The following is a 19896-nucleotide window of genomic DNA, read 5'->3' as shown; positions in this document are numbered from 1 at the left end:
CGGCCTTCCGCGCCTCCTGCCTTCCACACCACGCCCCCAGCATTCGCGTCCGTCCTCTGTCACATCGCTTTCGTTCAAAAACTAGTAACGTTGATTTACCATGTAACCCTAAAAGACGATATTAATATGACTTCTTGCAATCACGAGGCAAGAATCCGAGTTTCTCTTTATGATATTACTGTCGTGTTTACTTTTAGAAACAAAAAACAGTTTTATAATTCATGAGTCAGGATTCGATAGTTAAAAGAAAGAGGGCATAACATATTTTTAGATTAAGGAAACCCCATACTAAATATGAATGTGGATGCTCTAACTGCTATTATAGTGAATTCTATCATTCAAAATATTTGAAATTATTTTTATGGTACTTTTGTACTAAACGGCATGTCTGACATTATTTCTGGAACCTCGTTCAATAAAGGAAAATTCCGTTAATAACATTAATTTATTATGTTACAAAATAAATGATCATCAGTAACACAACAAAGCAATCAACAGGCATGAAAATGAAGGTCTAAACTTTCGAGTTCAAAAGAAACTTTTAAAATTGTTTATATTTAAAAAAATTTTAAATGATCCAGCTTACTAATAGAGTTCATACTTTCATTTCCATTGTCTGTCTTGAATTGTGTTTTCTTAATTTTGTTCAACGCTGCTGCTATAATGTTGATAAATTTCAAGTGGAATTATTAAACTTTCAAATGTTTACCTGGTTTTTTAATTTTAATGCATAATTGTTCTCCCTGGGACCCTAACTTATAAATATGTACTTATCAAAGAAAGTGAAGTGAATCTCTCAAATTGCTTAATAGATATTATATCGTTTGTTTTTCTAAAGAAATGCAAACATTTTCATTATTGAAAGTTGCACTTCCATAAACCGTCGTTTTTATTTTTTTTGGAACTGAACTAACAGATTTTAAACTTAACTTTAAAAATGTTGTGTTTGGGTCGATACAATAATTACAAATCAATTTTTTAGTGATTTTAAATCATTTAATCGCCATATACCATTTCTTGTATTTGGAATTTGTCATTTGTCGCATACCCCAACTTACTCTCCAAACGGAGATTTACTTTTTTGTAAATAAGATTACCGTTATTAGGTCATCGGTCTCACTGCCTGCTCAGGATTCTTTCCATAGTGTGTTCAGCTGTCTTTGATCACTTTGTGCCTGCGTGTGTCATCGTTACCTTAATAAATGCCAGCTTGATTTCTGGTTGTGTTCCTGCTGCTTTGAAGCACGCTGTGGTGCAGAAACGTATTATAAAAAACAAAATAAGGACCCTCTAATGTGTCAAATTTCAGGCCAATTTCTAAACTGCCTTTTTTATCTAAAGTCTTTGAAAAAGTTGTCCTAACTCAAAAATTTCTAGATGAAAATAGTATTCTGGAAAAATTCCAATCCAGATACAGATATTCTTGCAGCACTGAAACATCCTTGTTAAAGGTTAACAGTGACCTCTTCCCAATTACCGTACTAATCCTGGAGATTCTGCCATTCTTGTACTGCTAGATCTTACCTCAGCTTTTGATGCTGTGGATCTTATGATTCTTATATCCTGCCTTGAACAGTATGTAGTCATCCAAGGTAATGCCCTGAAATGGTTTAAATCTTATCTAAGAAATAGGAATGTTTCTATTCATTTGGGTGAGTTCTCATCCTCTGTAGCTCCTCTTACTTGTGGGGTTCCATCCTTGGACCAGCTATCTTTTTGATAGGCATGTTACCTTTAGGCTCCACTGTTAACAAGTATGGCTTCTCTATACTGATGACACTTAAATATATTTGCCACTAAAATCAAAGCAAGAAAATACAGACCCTCCATGTGTGCTTGAATGATATTAAAACCTGGATGGCAATGCATCTTCTTAAACTAAATGATAATAAAACTATGATCATGGTGTCCAAGAGTTAAGAAAGTTTGAGTGTCTCTGATATTGCTCTTGGACCCCTTTCCATATACGTATCATAAAGCTTCAGTTAGCCCAGGTGTGATCTGTGACAGCTCATTCAAACTCGACAGACAGATACATTGTGAAGTTAAATGAAGCTTTTTCCAGCTGAGACTTTAAGGTAAAGGCTTTTCTTTCTTTCTGTGATCTTGAAAAGGCCATCCAAGCTTTTACAGCATCTCATTTGGACTATTGCAGTTCTTTGTATGTAGGTATTGGTCAGGCCCTGTTACGACGCCTACAACTATTCCACAACTTTGCTGCTCACTTATTGAAGGCTCTCGTAAGTGTGGCCATATTTCACCAATACTGACCTCACTTTACTGGCTTCTGGTCCATTTCAGAATTGATTTTAAAATTCTATTTCTTGTTTTCAAATGTTTGAGTGGATCAGCCCCATCTTGCCTCTTGGAATCTCTTCACTTGTATGTGCCAACAAGATCCCTGTGGTCTACTAGCCCGATGCTCTTAGTTGTGCCGAGGTCGAGGCTGAAGCAAAGGAGGAATCGGGTGTTTGTGGTGGCTGCTCCTTTTCTCTGGAATGGCTCTCCTTATTATATTAGGTCTGCTCCATCACAGGCCATTTTTAAGTCATCATTAAAGTCTTATTTCTTCTTGCTGCCATTTGACCCTGCAAGAGGTTGACATTGTTTGTATATGTTGGCTCACGTACATTCAGGATTATAAATATGTATATATGGGTATTGTAAGTTTATCTTTTATGTAATGGCTGGTTATTCTTGCAGTTTTGTGATGTGTACATACGGTATATTTGAACTGCTTCTTTTACCCTTTCTTGTACAGCACTTTGGTTCAGTTCTGGCTGCTGTTGTAAATGTGGTTTATAAATAAATATTGCCTTGCCCTGCTTTATAAAACATTATTTTAATACATAACACTAAGACAATGGACTGTAAAGATGAAGCTGGTTTGCAACATTTATTACAAAAAAGTTAAAGAATATATAAAATATAGAACAAGAATTGTAGGTTGTAACTGAACAATGAGGGACATGTATGTTTGTTACATTTTCTCACAAAACTCAGTCATTTCCTTTTTCCTCTCACGTTAATCTAAAAACAGATGCATGTCTTCCATATGTGAAAAAAATATGTCTAAAGATATATTCCCTCTCCTCTTCTTCTGGAAATTCAGATAGCAAATCAAATTTCTGAAGGGCCTCCTCAGCGTCGTCTTTGTCCATTGACAGTAATGCAGGGAGTGAGATTTGCCCTCTGAACACAGAAATGTTCTCAGCACACCACTTCTGTGCCTCGGTGAAATGCTGAAGGATTCCATGCTGTTGTAATACATTATATTAAAAAAGAAAGAAAGAAAATTCTTTAAATGGTCATCATAAAGCTCATAGCCTTTTACTCCACATTTACAAGGAATGTAAGGAAAGTAAAAAAAATAATGTACAGTACATTTAATTTATTATACATTATTAACATTGCTGCTTTCGATCACAGATTCTACAAGTCTTCAATGTTTCTTACAATACACTATTATTAATACAGCACACAATGCATTTCAAATGTTTTAAGGCCTTTAAGAGTTGTACTAGTACTACAGTTTGTCAGAAGATATAAAACAGGCTTTTAGTCTTTTGGGCTGTGACTCCTACTGCTTAACGATTAACAGTCGGCATCTGAGACAAGCATTAAGTCTTTTTATACATTTTATTCACTACACCACAGGCATTGTAAGCCAGCATCAACAAAATGTAATTTATCTTTCTTATGGAAGTTTATAAAATGATGTGTCTGTACCTGCTCATCAGTGCCCTGTGCTGGATGTTGGAGAAGGGACGCTGATGTTTCTTCTAAAAGTAAAGATCTGAAATCTGCAGAATGCAGTGCTATGGAACAGAATAGCAAGACACTTGTTCATTTCAGATGTAGTGCCAAGTCTTTACTCTGTCTTCTCATTAATGGCTCAATACAGTCTAAACCTAAAAACATAGAAAATAATATTTACCTAAGGAAATGTTAAAAAAGAACCAAAAGAATAAGCACAAAAAATGACCCTGTCCTGGCTGTCCATTGTTTCTGTACTTTCTAATTTTTTGTTTGGTTCTTGGCCTTCATTTAGAAAGGCGTTTGCTCGCTCAGTCTGATGTGAGCAGTTAGTTTAGTGATTTCAAAAAGAAGCACTAAGTTTATAATGGTAAACATTTGGACTATTTGTCTTTAATTTACAATATGGCTAAGTATATTTGCCATATTGCCGCAGAACTAAATTAGAGTTATTAAAGGAAATTTAAATTTCATTTACCCCTTGGTGCTGGAGTTCTCAAGTAACATTCTACACCAGCTCTTCCACAAAGCCAGCATGTCATTCTAAAGAGGACTGAGCAGAGTCACGTTGTTAAAAGGAGTTTAATGTTACAGAAATATTTATGCAAACCATTAAACATACATTTAAATGATCTGGATTTTGAAAGGTAGGCGTTTCTGGAACTTCAAAACCACTATGGACAGTATGTTGAAATAAAAAAAAAAACAAATATAATAAAATAAGTTAAACATAACACAAATATCAAACACAAATTGTAGAAGGTGACAAAAATGGGAACCAGCAACCAGATATAATCCTCCCTCTACAAATACTACAATGAAAGAAGAGAGGACTAAAATTGAGACACAACTCATTAAAACTGAAGGGGGCCTCGAGGATGAAATACAGAGACACCACAAAATGGTCCTTTGGAAACCTGGACACGACATTAAATACAGACATACAAAAAATGATAGTTACAATATGAAATGGTCATACCATCAACATGGAAATTCCAAAGCCATGGCTATTCATCTGACTTGGAAGGCCCTAATACATCCATCCATCCTTCATCCAACCTGCTATATCCTAACTACAGTATCACGGGGGTCTGCTGGAGCCAATCCCAGCCAACAGAGGGCGCAAGGCAGGAAACAAAACCCGGGCAGGGCACCAGCCCACCGCAGGGCGCACACACCCCAAGCACACACTAGGGAGGCCCTAATACAAGGGGTAAAAAAATTTAATCAAAGAAAAATATTAAATACTGACATACAGTAAACTGTTGACAATGACTTTTAAACAAAAACAACAATGGAATTGGCCACTTGGGACACACCTTGTGTTACATCTGTAAATAGTAAATCCTGCCAAACAACGGAAAATGCTCAGCTTTTTAACCTGTATTTAAAAAAGTTCCAGTTCAGAAATCTAAACGTCAGTATTGTTTGCAAGCACACACTCTTGGCATACATACACTACCTGCATACTTGACAATGTGGCCTTCATGACTCTGAAAGTGATGTAGCAGGATGCTGTAGTCTCTGTGCTTTTTACAAAGAGGGCACTTGGATTCATTTGGATATTTAATCAATGTTATCAAAGTTGTTTTTATATTCTCTGCCTTTATGGAGAAATGTGACTGTGGAAATCAAGACAAAAATAATATGTAATACTAATTTGGCAGAAAGCGCTAACGTGCTTTTATAAATAGCTAACTTAACTAAGTTAAAATAAGATATTTAACATACGTTAATGACGATAAACATAAATACCTTTCATATTGTACACTAACATTGCAGATTCTCTACATAACATCTCATAAATAAGTGAAAAAGTTAATATAGATGAAATAATACGGCAAATATTAAAAAGAAATAATACAAGAGGTAAAAAATAATTAAAACGATATGCTTAAAATAGGATATGTCAGTAATGACGATAAACAGAGAACACTTGGATTCGCTATACAGTATATAATCGTACATCTCATTAGTTTTGTTTAATGGATCTAAAGTTTCTTTAAATATACTGAGCTTTTTATTCTGTGAGTCCATACCTGGTTCTGTTGTGCCATTGTTCCGTGTCAGAAATCGTTTTCAGCTCCTTTTCTTTTTCGAATTGGAACAACTGTACAGCAGCTCTTCTTCTCTTTCTACGGACTATAGGCGATAGTGGGGCGGACTGTGAAAGGCAGGAGGCGTGGAAGGCCGGGGGCGTGGAAGGCCAAGTCTGCGACCTGCAGCCGGACCCTTCTCGCTCTTGTATGTTGCGCTCTGAGTAAAGAACCAGATGTTTTCAGGGTGGGCACATAAATCGATTAACAAGAACGCGCAGATGGGCGTGGCAGACTAGAAAGCAGAGGGAGCGAACTACAGAAAACAGCCATCCAGGAGACAGAAGCCGTTTCAAGATTACAGCAGAAGACTTGCAATTTCCGAAACTGGTTTGCTTTTCAGAGATCATGGCTTCACCGATGAACCCAGGATACGGTATGGGTCTTTTAATGTGTTTGTTTCCTATAATATATTACGGAAAGGACGGCCATGCCTATGCAGGCGTTTATGAAAAGTTCCTTAATGTTGACTACGTTTAAGGTTATTTATCGAGGCAAAGTGACTTCAATGTTTGATTTAACCAAGAATGTATAATCGCGATGAAACAGTGAATTTTGTGACAGTGCTTGAAGTTTTTTTTCACACCTTTCAGTCGCATATTTGTTAAAGTTTGTTTTACACGTAATAGACATAATTTCAAAATGTCCAAAATGTAATAATAATACATCAAAGACTCGCCAAAAATTTGACGTAAAGATCGCAAAAGTAATTTTAAATAGTGACGATTTTAAAATGTAACTGTCTACAAAGAAGTACGTCAATGCATTGTATTAAAGTAAATCTTAAGCCTTAGATGAGTGATCAGAGCAACCTAAATCACTGATTTTTTTAAATGTACGGCTTATCAACCGTATACGGAGCCCAAAGAGTTCGAATATAAAACTCCCGAGTCGTTGCTCTTCACGAGTCTTATTCGTAGCGGGCGTGTTGTGTAGGTTGTTTTCGCAGCCATTCTCCTCTGCGTGAGGGGCTTTCTTCACACTACACGCTCTTGGTCTGCAAATCGCAGTTTCAATTCTGGGCCCACCCAGTGGCTGCAGGTTTTTTTTCCCCAGTTAGCGTTTTATCCCTACTTGATCTGGTCACGACGGCGTAGGGAGAGGGCTTCAGAGGCTTAATTCCTTGCTATATTGTGCAAAGCCCCTAATCTTTTCGGTCGTTTGGGAGATAGATTTTTTCCGAAATATTACCGAACTCGAGACGCCAAGGGGGATGAAGAAAAAGGCGACAAAGCTCTAAGGCAACCACTCGCTAGTGATGGGTCGTTCTTGGAATCTTTAATGTGACTCGGGAAGAACGAGTCGTCTCGTGGGAGTGATTCGTTCAGTCGCGCATGCTCATTTGTGCAACTTCATAAGCTTAACCAACTCAGTCTGAGCCGGAAACAAAATTGATTAGTTCATCTCTCGAGTCTTCGGGTTTGAGTCGTCCGTTCATCACGTGACAGCCCCATAAGCTTAACCTATGCAGTCTGAGCCGGAAAGAGAATTGATTAGTTCATTCCTCGAGTCTTTCGAGTCGTTTGTTCCTTTGTCACGTGACCACTTACTGGCTCAGTACTAGTGATGGGAACTCCGGGTCTTTTGGATCGGCACCCTTTAAAGAGCCGGCTCTTACAGCTCCCGAATGGCTCTTCGTTTAGAATCACTTGGATGCTTATATTTTAGCCTAATTAAGCAATTATGAATGGTTTGTGTATAAGTAATTTCTTATTCATTGTTTTCAGACATTACGTATTTTTATGCATTTTTTCATTACAAAAAATACACAGTTACTATTGTTTAACATTTTAATAAAAGCTTTAAATGAACAACTTAACACAGCAAATAAATTAAATAAAGGCCAAACTCAACAACAACAACACAACACTATGACTCTGAATAAAAGTTTTTAGGCCAGGTTGGCATTCAGAAATGCCAGATGCCTCAGCTTAGATGGGCTGATGCGATTTCTCCTCTCCGTGATTATTTGTCCTGTTTTTGAGAAGACTCTTTCTGAGGGGGCCGATGTAGTGACAATGCAAAGTCTTCCTACCATTATCTTAACCAGGCGTGGGTAGACTGCAGCCTTGGCCTCCCACCAGCTCAGTGGGTCTTCAGCTCTTTGGATGAGGGGCTCCTCAAGATAGGACCTCAACTCCAGCATAGCATCAGCTGTGGGATTTCTCCTTGCAGTGTCTCCTGTTGCTCTTTCGTCAAAGAGCCTCCACACAGCAGAAGCTTGAGGTTCCTGTGAACACGGCCCTACTCCAATTTCTTCCTCTTGGCCCTCTGATGGAGGAGCAGACAGGCTACTGGGGTTGCATCTTGCTGCTGCTGCACTTATTCTTTGAAATGCCTCATCCACAGCTCTGTTGTCATTAAATGCTACCTTTTTCCAGAGCAGTGGTTTCTGAAAGCATAGTGTTGTACTCCATCCTCAGATATATAGTTATGAAATAATTGTTTGGGACAACGTTTTTCTGCTGGGGAGAACATACATGGGGTTTAAGGCCTGTACAAAAGTTGTAAATCCTCTGTCCTCCACAATGGAAAATGGTTGAAAGTCGCTAGCTATCATTTTAGCCAGTTAATCATCGACACTTATTTGTTTCTTTGGCGTCATTTGTTTTGGAATAAATGTGCTTATTTTGGTTTGAACTGAAGACCGTGTTATACCTGCAGTTTTCGGTAAGACAGTGGATGCTGCAGCAGAAGTACTTGGCTCTTTTCCAGGGTCAGTGGATGGCAGGAGAGAGGGCACGCTGTCCTCCAGTTGCACGGATGGGTGGGTGGTTCTTATATGTCTGTGCAGGTTTGTTGCTGACCCTGCTCTAATGGATATTTTCATATTACAAATTCTGCACTTAGCTTTGCAGTCTCCAATATCCCTGAAATGCAGCCAGATGCTGCTTCTTTTTCGGCTTTCACTCATTTCTTCACGATGCGCTTGCATTTAAATCTGGCTCCTCGTCTGTCGCAGCGACAGGTCGCTTTGTGTACCTGGCCTGTACCAACACTCGCTGTCTTCAGAGCGTCCGCCCCCCTTCCTTCTTTCACATAATGGTACGATCCTAGTCCGATGTGTTGTTCGTGAACGAGCCGGCATTATGAGCCAATGTTCTGTGTGCCCATATAAGTAAAGTCCCGCCCCTGCCGAATGGATTTTCAGCAGAGCTGAGCAGGAGCCGCTGAAGCTTCGGCTCTGCTCGACGGGCATCAGCTCCTCTCGTTCGCTTCAAAGCATCGGCTCTTAGAGCCGGCTCGTTCACGAACGACACATCACTACTCAGTACCTCAGTCAAATACTAACGTAAAATTCCATTTGTTGTATGTTGGACCATATTTAGAAATTATCATGAAATTATCAAAAATATCTAAAACGCATTTTCTTATAAATAAAAAAGGTCTGTCAATTTCTGTCACTATGATTTTGTTACTGTTTCTTGAGGATCTGTGGTGTGTTATTTTATAAATAAATAATCCTGTTACAAATAAATTATTGATTAATTTGTCCTTTTATTGTCTTTGTCTATCAGTAAAGTAAACAAACACTAGGCTATATAATAAAATAATCCAAGCCTACAATTACAAAGTACTTATAGTTAATAATCGTACACTATTCTATAGCAGTGTTCATTTTTACTTCAATTTTGAGCTTCCTGGTATAATAATTGTTTTTCCTATGCAGACTTAACATATTGATCTAATTGTATAAAAAGATTGGTCAAAAAGGACATAATGACAAAGTAAAAGCAAATAACATTTTGAATTTGAATGAATAAGGTTAGTTTAAAATATTAAGGTTATGATAACTTAAACTTCAAGTTGTAACCCAAAATGAAATAAAAACTGGAGGGTTAAAATCATTTACAATCCAACATACAACAAATGGAATTTTACGTTAGTATTTGACTGAGGTACTGAGCCGGTAAGTGGCCACGTGACAAAAGAACGAACAACTCGAAAGACCGAGGAATGAACTAATCAATTCTCTTTCCGGCTCAGACTGCATAGGTTAAGCTTATAGGGCTGTCACGTGATGAACGAACGACTCGAACCCAAAGACTCGAGAGATGAACTAATCAATTATTTTTCCGGCTCAGACTGCCTTGGTTAGCTAATTGGGCTGTCACGTGATGAACGAACGACTCAAACCCGAAAACTTGTCAGATAAGAGGCGAGGTGAGCGAATCATAGACTAAAGACCCAGGTAAACAATGAATTAATATTTTCTGTTTCTTATAGCATTATAGTTTTGTCTTGTTTGTAGTGTGATCAACATTTGTGTAAGCAGTAGATGTGTTAGGGAGGTAACAGGTAACATTTTAATTATATTTTGCAAAAATGAATGAAATGACTCGAAAAAGGATTCGTTCATTTTGCTGAACGAGACTCAAAAGTCTGAGTCGGTAAAATGATCCGAACTTCCCATCACTACCACTCGCCCCGCAGAGGTTTTTTTTACATCAGCACGCTCTTCAAACTGCGTATAACAACACGGCAAAGAAGTTAAGTAAAATTTAGAATACATCACGGGGAGAGAAAAAAGACACCGACAAGGGGACTCATAACATCGAATCCAAGAAACGCCCCGCCTGGTCTTTCCTTCTTCTGCATTGTGCTTATCGAATAAATTATGTCATTTTGAGAAGTTCGGGACACACTTAAAATCCATTAAAATGTTGTCATTGTCGACAGAAATTAGGTTTCTTCCCAGGGTGGCTGTGCTGACACCCCATGATATAGGGTGAGAAGCTCGGGGATTCAGGAGAACCTCAGAGTAGTCAAGTTTACATTTGTAAGAAATTTAAAATGTTTGTAATTTTGCCATCACTTTAAATACTCAAGTTTCTTTTGTAGTTTGTCTCGGTGTCTAAACATAAATTAATAGGGAGACATCCATGAATGCAAAAAGGCTGTATATAAATTATTATATAAATTGTAAATTGAAAATACTGATGGTAATCGTCCTGATGCTGTATACAGCTTGATGTTGTATACCAATAATTCTCTTTCCGATCAGCTGCTCTGAGTGGTGCAGTGAGAGTAATATGGAAAAAGATGATCCACTGTGGCAACCCCTAACGGGAGCAGCTGAAAGAAGTAAAAGAAGGTGCAGTGAGAGTGACAATGCTAAAACAGTTATGGTATTTGGAATAGTTTGACCATTCCGTGGACCATTATATTGGTACTGGTTAATTACAATCAGATGCATTAAACTAATAAACAATATGCGGTTAATGTCAGTGTATTTATGAAGCCGCGTCAGGGATGTGGATCTGAAAAAGAAAGGGTAACCACACAGGAACAGTAGCACTGTTTTGACGCAGGGTGCCGCAAGTCTGCAAAACCGAGCGTACGCCAGGGTATGAGGTACCATGGAAATGTGCGTGGCTTTACGGCAAGTTTAGGTTTTATACATCGCGAATTGAGCGTGGAAACGTTCGTACGCAACATTTCTATGTGTACGCACTGTTTACACATGAGGCCCCAGATGACTTGGGTGTTTTCAACTCAGTTTGTGGAGGGCCACCATTTTCTCTTCAATCAACTAGAAGTCAGTTCTTGTTATTAGTTTCCAAGTTCTGTAGCTTGCTAGTGCTCTCATTCAACCACTGAAAAATTTTGTTAACCGTATCCTCAGATCGATCTTTTTCAGATGCTTGATTACTGTATTTCTTTTCAAATATTTCATTGAACATAGTTTATTTATTCTTTAAATTTAAAGAAGAAAAAATTACAAAGCACTTTGAGTTGCATGTTTTGCATGAAAATGTGCTATAGGAGGAAATATTATTGAATGATGCCAAGCTGTAAATGGGTAAAGTTACCCGGTCAAACATCTTTTTGCAGAAAGAAAGATTAGAAAATCCTGGATCTCAAAGAGAATCCCATCTTGCTATAGCACCATTTCACACCAGCGGCACTCAACAGCCGATCAACCATGGACTACAAGTCAGAGGCTATGACCATATTGCTACATTTGCATTTAAAAATGCAGACATTAGTCTCTGATTTTGTCTTTCATCCATACTACCTCTGCATTTTTAACCCCAGGAAACAGACACCTCTGAAAAAGCTCAATAGAGTCATATGCTTCTGATAAACACTAGCTCAGTTCTGTAATCCATCCATCCATCCATTTTCCAACCCGCGGAATCCGAACACAGGGTCACGGGGGTCTGCTGGAGCCAATCCCAGCCAACACAGGGCACAAGGCAGGAACCAATCCTGGGCAGGGTGCCAACCCACCGCAGGACCAGTTCTGTAATATGAATGGATAAAGACACAGACACAAAATGCAGCCTCTAATTGTGCTCAGATTTGTTTGAGCATATTATATAACCCTACCCTGATTGGATCACGTTTATTACAACAGCTCATTTTCTGGTTGGTTACCCTTCATGGAAGAAAACCATATTCCAACATAGCAGATCTAGAGGAGTTACCTTCAGTGGTGCTTGTGTTGTTGCTTACCTGTATACATCTAAATTACATTTTGTACTGTTTGAATGTTGCACATATGCACAAAAGGCAAATAATATAACCGTCTCTACACTACAGTTTTCAGATTACAGTAAACCCTGCGGCCAGTGACATGCATGCATGCCCAGTGTAGGCGAGCATCTACATCATACTGTATGTGTTTTTGGTCATGTTATTGTGGAGGGTGATACTTTCATAAATGATGTAAAAATGCTAGTGTGAATAGAGATTGATTTTCATTTAAAAATGCCCTTCATAGGAGAAAACAAAGTAGTGTGGAGATAGTCTAAGGAAAAGAAGGAAACAACCTTTACCTCGGCAGAGGAACAGGTGGTGGTGACAGAATGAGAAGATATTCGGAATATCCTCTGAAAAAGGTGCAGTACAACAGCGGCTGCTGCCAAAGGAAGGGAGATGCTGTGGCGGAGTATCACTAAAATAGCAAAAGAACAAAATAGTTAATTGATATTTGCGTAAACTTAGTAAATTACTGTAGCATGCAAAATATACCCCAAAGTTCTTCCTTTACTTGAAACATCATATGCATTCAATTAAGCAGTACATTTTGTTTCTGCCGTATTCATGAAATCAAAAGTGTAAGATTGTTCAGCATGCATTGAATTGTTCTAGTCATTAAAGTAGTACTGTGAGAGATGTCCAGCGTTATTCCGCTTAGATTGGTCCATTTATTGTCCTGTGGTTACATGCCAAAAGGGACCAAATCTGCAACACAAGAGTTTGAACAAAGGCCATTCTTAGCATGGTAACTTGCCAGTTCAAACTTGCGGTGCAAGATTGACTCACAGAGCGCCTGGGAAGTGTTCTCATTTTCTGAGTATTTAGGCTCAACATTTGTAATTCCATTGGTGGCATCTCTTAAAAATAGAGGAAAGGATGTATGGATATTTGTATGGGAACACTTTGTCTTCTGTCTGTACTTACACTTTTGTGCTGTGAAAAGATTTAATGGTCATACAGTTGTAATAATACAAGATGAATATCTGCTTACAAATTGCTGTCATCAGCTACTACATGAATTACAAAGCGACTTACATGGGGTGAAGTATAATTGAGTAGCAGTCTTTTAGGATGAGTATGGCTACAAGTGTTCCAAAGGGAGGCACATGAATGAGTAAAAGCAAGAGGGGGAAAAGGGGAACTAAGCTAACAGTCAAAAGTGCTGTAGGCAATGGTATAATTGGCCAAATGAACTACAATACAATGCAGAACTGATTATTGTTGACTTAATAAATTGCAGAATGCCGAACTGAAACTGCATTAATAGCATATAGATATAGTAATTTGGAAAAGAGGAGAGTCTTCAGAGGGACTCCTCAGAAAGGATGGATTTGGGCAGCTTGTTCTACCAGCGAGTCTAATATCCATAAATATTTCCCAGAAATGACTCAGTTGTTTTAATTAGATTGCCCTACGTGTGGTTCTGTGGAATTCCTACTTGATGGTGGTTATTTCTGTCCCAGGAAGGCAACTGATGTGTACAGATGCCTTTACAAAGTTAGGGACACTTTGGTGATCACAGTGCATACCATTGCATGATATGTTTTAGAATGTTGCTTGGATATAATAAGGCCTAAATTTAAACATGTGAAGGTCTTACAGGCACTGGACATGTGAAAATGTCTGTCTGGGGTCTGATCTTTCTATGCCCTTTGTGCACAATATTTGGCAAAGGGATTGTGTGTCTGTGTCAACTGGTTGTTCGGGAAGGGGCTATCTGTTTTCTTAAATAGTGCAGCTTTTCTGAAAGAATATGATGTTTCCTATGGTTATATTTTTTGCTCATTAATTATTGCGTTCTCAAAATGTTAATCCTTTGTTTTAAATCTACATTATGTTTAGTTTCAGGGCATTGGTTGTCCCAGTAATTGTGCTTGATTTCTTTCTGGAACATACCAAAACCTGAGCCCATTCCAGTAGGAAAGATGAGTGAATTGAAGTATTCACATCATTGACCTTCCATAATTCTTCTTCTGCACCAGAAGCACAAATTTGGCAAAAGCCATGGTTTTGTCTGGGATGAAATTAACTCGATTTCTGTGGATACCAAGTTACATTAGCCAGATTTCACACTAATATCCTTCTCTGGAATAGACCTCTATTGGCTTGCTTAGAAACTTGTTATTGTTTGACTGATTGTCACTGCCAAAAAAAGCAATTAAAGGTCCAGATTTTTAAATGTCAAATCAATTAAACCTAAACCAAAAAAAACATTTCCCCATTAGCAGCCATAATTGTTTGAGTTAAGAATGTGGCAGGAATGAAAACATGCAACTATTGTTACCCTTCAAGATCAAAATTTGACACCACAACCTACAATAATCTATATAATTCACTAAGCCGGAAGACAAGTAGCTACCCATAGAAAGCACGCCGGAAGGGGCGTGGATTCACTAAACCGCCGACAAGTAAGACGCCAATGGCGCACGCAGGAAGGAGCCACGCCCACCAACTCTTAGACCATTGGATACGACGAAAACTCGCAGAGCCACGCCCACCAACTCGGATGCGATGCCTCGGAAAACATGCCATCATTTCTGTTTGTCTGTGCCACAGTTCACTTGCAGCTCTGAGCCACGTTGACTTTTCATTAGTCAACCTCAGTGGAACCTTGGTTCACACAGAGACAGCGCCAGAGAGAGACAGAGGCACACACACAGGAGAGAGAGAGCAGCACGAGAGAGAGAGACGCGCAATCCTTTTAAAACTGAGGTTAAAACACAATGAAGGAAGCAGTCTTTAAAAACCAATAAGCCCTGTGCCTCTTTTTCATTAGCGTCTCACCTGCTTCACCGATGCCGGCCCTGCAACAGCCGAGACGCTATCTCACCAGCTGACCTTCTCTGTGCCTGACTCTACTACTGTCAGTTGCCTGATTAAAAATGGCCTTTTGAAGGGGAGCTATGGACCCGCTATACCACAGGAACAGCACTCGCTCACTCTAACGTACCGGCTTTCTCTCTCTCCTCACTCGCTCGCACACTGCACAGGGGAGAAATGCCCGCAGCACGACTCCACCCGGAAACCGTTTCAGCCACACTTCCACGCCCCTCGCTGCGCTGTGAGTGCAATGATTATTTATTTAAAAATGGCCTTTTGAAGGGGAGCTGTGCACCCGCTATACCACAGGATCACCTGTGACATTGCCTTCACATTGTTTTCCTTTTATTTATGATCCCGTTGAGCAGATCAGACACCCAGGCAAACAACACTGAATAATCAATAGCTGCAACCACTTTGCCCGCCCCAACTCCTCACCTGAGTCGGTTTCGTCTGTGTTCAGCAGTGTTTCCCAAACTCGGTCCTGGTGAACCCCTGTGGATGCAGGGTTTTGTTCCAACCAGATTCCTAATCATTAATGCCGGTGAAAGTCGGTTTTTCAAACGCAGCCATGTAGCAGATTAGTCTAGCAGACTAGCTGGATGTAATAATCCGAAATGAATGCGCGCCCTTGCGCTGAGTTAAAAGCCAATGTATATTAAGTCTAAAAAACATGATCAGCAAGTCTTTGATAGGCTGCAACAAAATGATGAAAGAACGGGCGCATTTTTTTTCACACAAGCTGGGTGGGTGGGTGTTAGTTAGTTAATTAGTTACTCAAAGGATTTCAAGATTTAATATGCACAAGCGGTAACACTGTAAAAGCAGCCCAAACCAGAAAAGACGGCTGGCAAAAAGTGGCCGACAAATTAAAAGCGTGTGCATTGTACTTGCTGAAAGCAGCGTTACGGATTTTGCAAATGTTCATTTTCTCCCTCTGCTTAAAAACATTAAAAAAGCGGCGTGATTATATGGCATATACTACGCCACGGGTTGCTATGCAGTGTGTAAAACAGTTTGTTTGTCGTGGATAATTTGCGTTTTACTTTAACACGAAGACAATTTCCTGTTAGATTTGCCTTTGCGATGACAATTAATAAGGCACAGCACCAAACTTTCAAAGAGATATGCATGTTTCTGCCAAAACCACTGTTCAGTCACAGACAGTTGTATTTTGCTATCTCCAGAGTTCCATCTTTTCATTCACTTACTGGTATGCCTGCAGGAACACATGCAGCGAGCGAGCGACACACACACACATACAGGCGCGCGTGCACGCGACAGAGAGAGCACAGGACACATAAGATTAATAATACTTCATTACATTGATATACCGGTGTTTTCAGTATTCAAAGCGCTATCCACACAGGGAGGAACCGGGAAGCGAACCCAAAATCTTGCAGTCTCCTTACTGCAAAGCAGCAACACTACCACTGCACTACAAGGCAGTTTAAGAATGCACCGGGCTCGATTTTGTTTTCACTTCTATTTGGACAACTGTGTCGTTCAGGAAGTGTTCACCCATCAATACATAATTATGCGGCGTATGCTACACCGCGGGTTGGCTAGCGGTTCATACGCTCACACTGATTACGTCCCTGCCCTTTGTACACACCCCCTCAAACCCCCCCCCCCCCCCCCCCCCCCTCGCTACTACCGTTGACAGGTGACTTGGTAGATTATATATAGAAAACCAGCCAAAATGGCAAAGAACAATGAAAAGTCTACGTGACTCACAGGTGATGAGTTTTGGGTGGGTACATGAGCAGGCAGTGCATACTAAACGAGAAATCAGCAGACTAGCATGACGGAGGGGGCGGAATGGGCGTCCTTCCCCTCTCCTCCTGTTCCGCCCTCCGCGCCCGAGCACCTACCGATTTTTCAAATGTTAATTTTCTCCCTGTGCTTAAAAATCATTAAAAAAGCGGCCTGATTATGCGGCGTATGGTACGCCGCGGGTTCGCTAGTAATCTATATTTCGGGAAACTATGTCTTTCAATAGTGGCTTGACATACCACACTTTATAGGCCACCCATCTGTCTATTTTTCAAATTAGGTGTTAGCACATCAGGTGCAAGGCAAAACCACAAAAGACACAGATCATCACCCATGACTGATAAAATAAAAGGCATGCTTGAGGGATTTCCATGTGGTAAGCTGACCAGACTTCTATAACTTTGATGTGCAAGGTGAAAACAACTGATGAAGGCAACTGATAAAGGCATATTCATTAGTTCATTTACTAGAATTTTCATTTCTATCACATTTTTAATCAAGGTGTTATCAAGTAGAAAGAGATTGAAAATTCTAGCGTAGTGTCATAATTCTGATTTGGACCAAATATGTCAGTGTTTGCACAGCCTTCATGTTAAGTGTTGAACCTTACGTAGGAATCTGTAAATTCCTTCAGTCACATAAAGCTTTTTATTTAACTTCTGTTATGCCAGGCAGCTTAACGTATCATTTTTGATGTTCAGATCATGCATGTGCCTTTAAGATTTATAAATGTGCAAATATCAATGTGGTGTTTATTAGGTCATATTAAAAGAAGACATTACATTTATATAACACTGTTCCCACTAGTCTGAGCTCTTTTATATAGAGAGTATGGAGTCACTTCAACCACCACTAGTGTGTGTGCCCAAAAAAGAAGTCTGACTGCATTCTCATACCATTGCTTGCGTACTGAAGTGTCGGCATGGCACAGCCAGATCTTAACACTAGCGTCGAGAGTCACTTGTGTACTGAAGAGTCTATAGCTGCAGGTGGAAGATGCCGCCACACTTTTCATGGCATTAAACATATACTTTGCAAGCATGCCCGTGTGGATCAAACACATGTGACTTTACACTGTAGGAAGATAAGTAAATATATCAAGGTAAACAGGTAAATAACATTTGATGTGGCTTTTATATAAGTAACATATAAATGTTTTTTTTATATAAAGATCATCACAAAACATAATCACAAACAGAACTTTGCACAATACCTTGGTGAGCTTGGCTTGCCTTGCTCATCCTTATCTGAGTTCACCTCTGTTATAGCACATCTTTATTTGAAAACAGCAGTGTCAGATCGGGGGGAGCGTGAACGTGACTGAGAGAATAAAACTGAATAAAAAAAAAAACAAAACATGTTAACCTTTACATGTACCATACATTTACACCGGCTGTTACAGACTCAAATTAAATATGTTTTTATTGTATAATAGTAACAATAAGAGCAGCTCACTACTCAAAACATTAATTTGGGGAAGTGTCCAAGATCGAACCCACGACTTCTTGATTATGAGTCAGCAGTTCTTACCGCAGTACTACCAAAGTGGTTGTGTCAGTGCCATAGCCTAACCTGATTTCTTTTTCTTCAGTTATGTTCTTGAATAAAAGCACACTTATTTTATTAAACACTTTCACAAAAGGTACACGTATATTTGATATTTGGACTTCAGTCTTCGACATTATACACTTCATGTCAATTTTGTTGTTAGTACTAAAACATGTTTTAGGTATGTGTTCAACATTTCTTGCATTTTTCACATTTCCTGTCATCCTACACTTACATAGATCGTTTTAGACATGGAACACACATGAAATGCATGTGTTCCAAATAACGATATATTATTTACCGTATACAACTCCAGGCACCTCACACCAAGATAAACAAGACTTGAGCTGAGAGAACTTTATGCCAGAGTTGAGCTCTGTCGGTAGGGGGGAATGGGACAGCAGTCTGCTTGCTGCTTGTGCTGGTCGACACATTTACAAAACAAACGACGCTGATGGAGAGGTGCGAAGGAATTTAAGGTGGCCCGGGATTACAAGTTTTTTCGTAGGCTTCAGGGATTGTAGTGTTAATGGCCATAGAGAGTCAGGACCTCGGTTTTATGTCTCTTCCAAAGGGTGGAGACAATTTTTACAACAGTGTCTCCATCACTGCATTGGGGCATTGGGATCCACACACATACCACAGGGTAAGTTTCCCCTATTGGCCTCTCCAACACTTCCTCTGGAAGCAACTCAAGCTTTTCCTAGATAGACGTCCACCAAGAATGTACTTAGTGTAATCAGCCTGTCACAAAATCACATTTAATTTTCCTAATATAAGTATGTTTCAGAATATCTTAGTTAAACAGGCAGGCATAGTTTACAGCACTTTACAAATTCATACAGTAGGTCTCCCCATCCCCCATCCGTCTAATTAAATTAATTTGCAGGGGATGTGGGCAAAATTGAGGTTAAACATCACCAATGCAGGGAGAACATGCAAAAGCAATACCAGGAAAAATGAAACCCTGGTCCAATATTTGTGAGGCAGCAACTCTACCTTTTGTGCCACTGTGCTGCCCGCCCTTCCTTTCTTTAAACAGCATTTAGGTTATGTTTGTTGGTGTAAAAACATACTACAGCTAGCAAACCTTATACAAATAATAATTACAGTGTACAATTTCCAGTTGTAGCGCCTCTGTCTGTTTCTGTGCTAGATGACAAATCAGACATGAAAGTGAAAAATGTCAAAGAAAAGTTTGACTTGCCTTCCTTTCCCCTCTGGCATGTTTACAGCTGGATGAAGATGACTGGAATGAAAGGAGAACAATAAGTGCCGAAAAATGTTCATGTGAATTATATTTCATTCAGTGTTTTTTTTTTTTTTTTTCTCTCACAAATGTCCTGTAAGAAATATCTCTTGGCACCATAGTAAGACAATCTTGAAAGGTTTACTCTCGCCAAAAGAATGCTGT

At 39.3% G+C, this 19896-nt stretch overlaps 1 protein-coding gene across 2 annotated transcripts in view; it reads left to right on the top strand.

Moving 5' to 3' along the window:
* The window catches only part of LOC114668554 (protein SSUH2 homolog), a 117496-nt gene that overhangs the window by 48196 nt on the left and 49404 nt on the right, over positions 1-19896 (top strand). The window contains exon 1 of one of the 2 annotated variants that reach the window (XM_028824352.2): positions 6067-6228. The exons of the other annotated variant lie outside the window; for it this stretch is intronic. Within the exon in view, the coding sequence (XP_028680185.1) occupies positions 6201-6228 (28 nt within the window). The 5' untranslated portion in view covers positions 6067-6200. Of the gene's footprint in view, positions 1-6066; positions 6229-19896 lie in introns of those variants that run through there. 2 annotated transcript variants of the gene reach the window in all.

The sequence above is a fragment of the Erpetoichthys calabaricus genome, chromosome 18, assembly GCF_900747795.2.
Source record: "Erpetoichthys calabaricus chromosome 18, fErpCal1.3, whole genome shotgun sequence".
Taxonomy (NCBI): Eukaryota; Metazoa; Chordata; class Cladistia; order Polypteriformes; family Polypteridae; genus Erpetoichthys; species Erpetoichthys calabaricus.
Note: the sequence above shows the minus strand (reverse complement) of the source record. Positions and strands in the feature narration are given on the sequence as shown.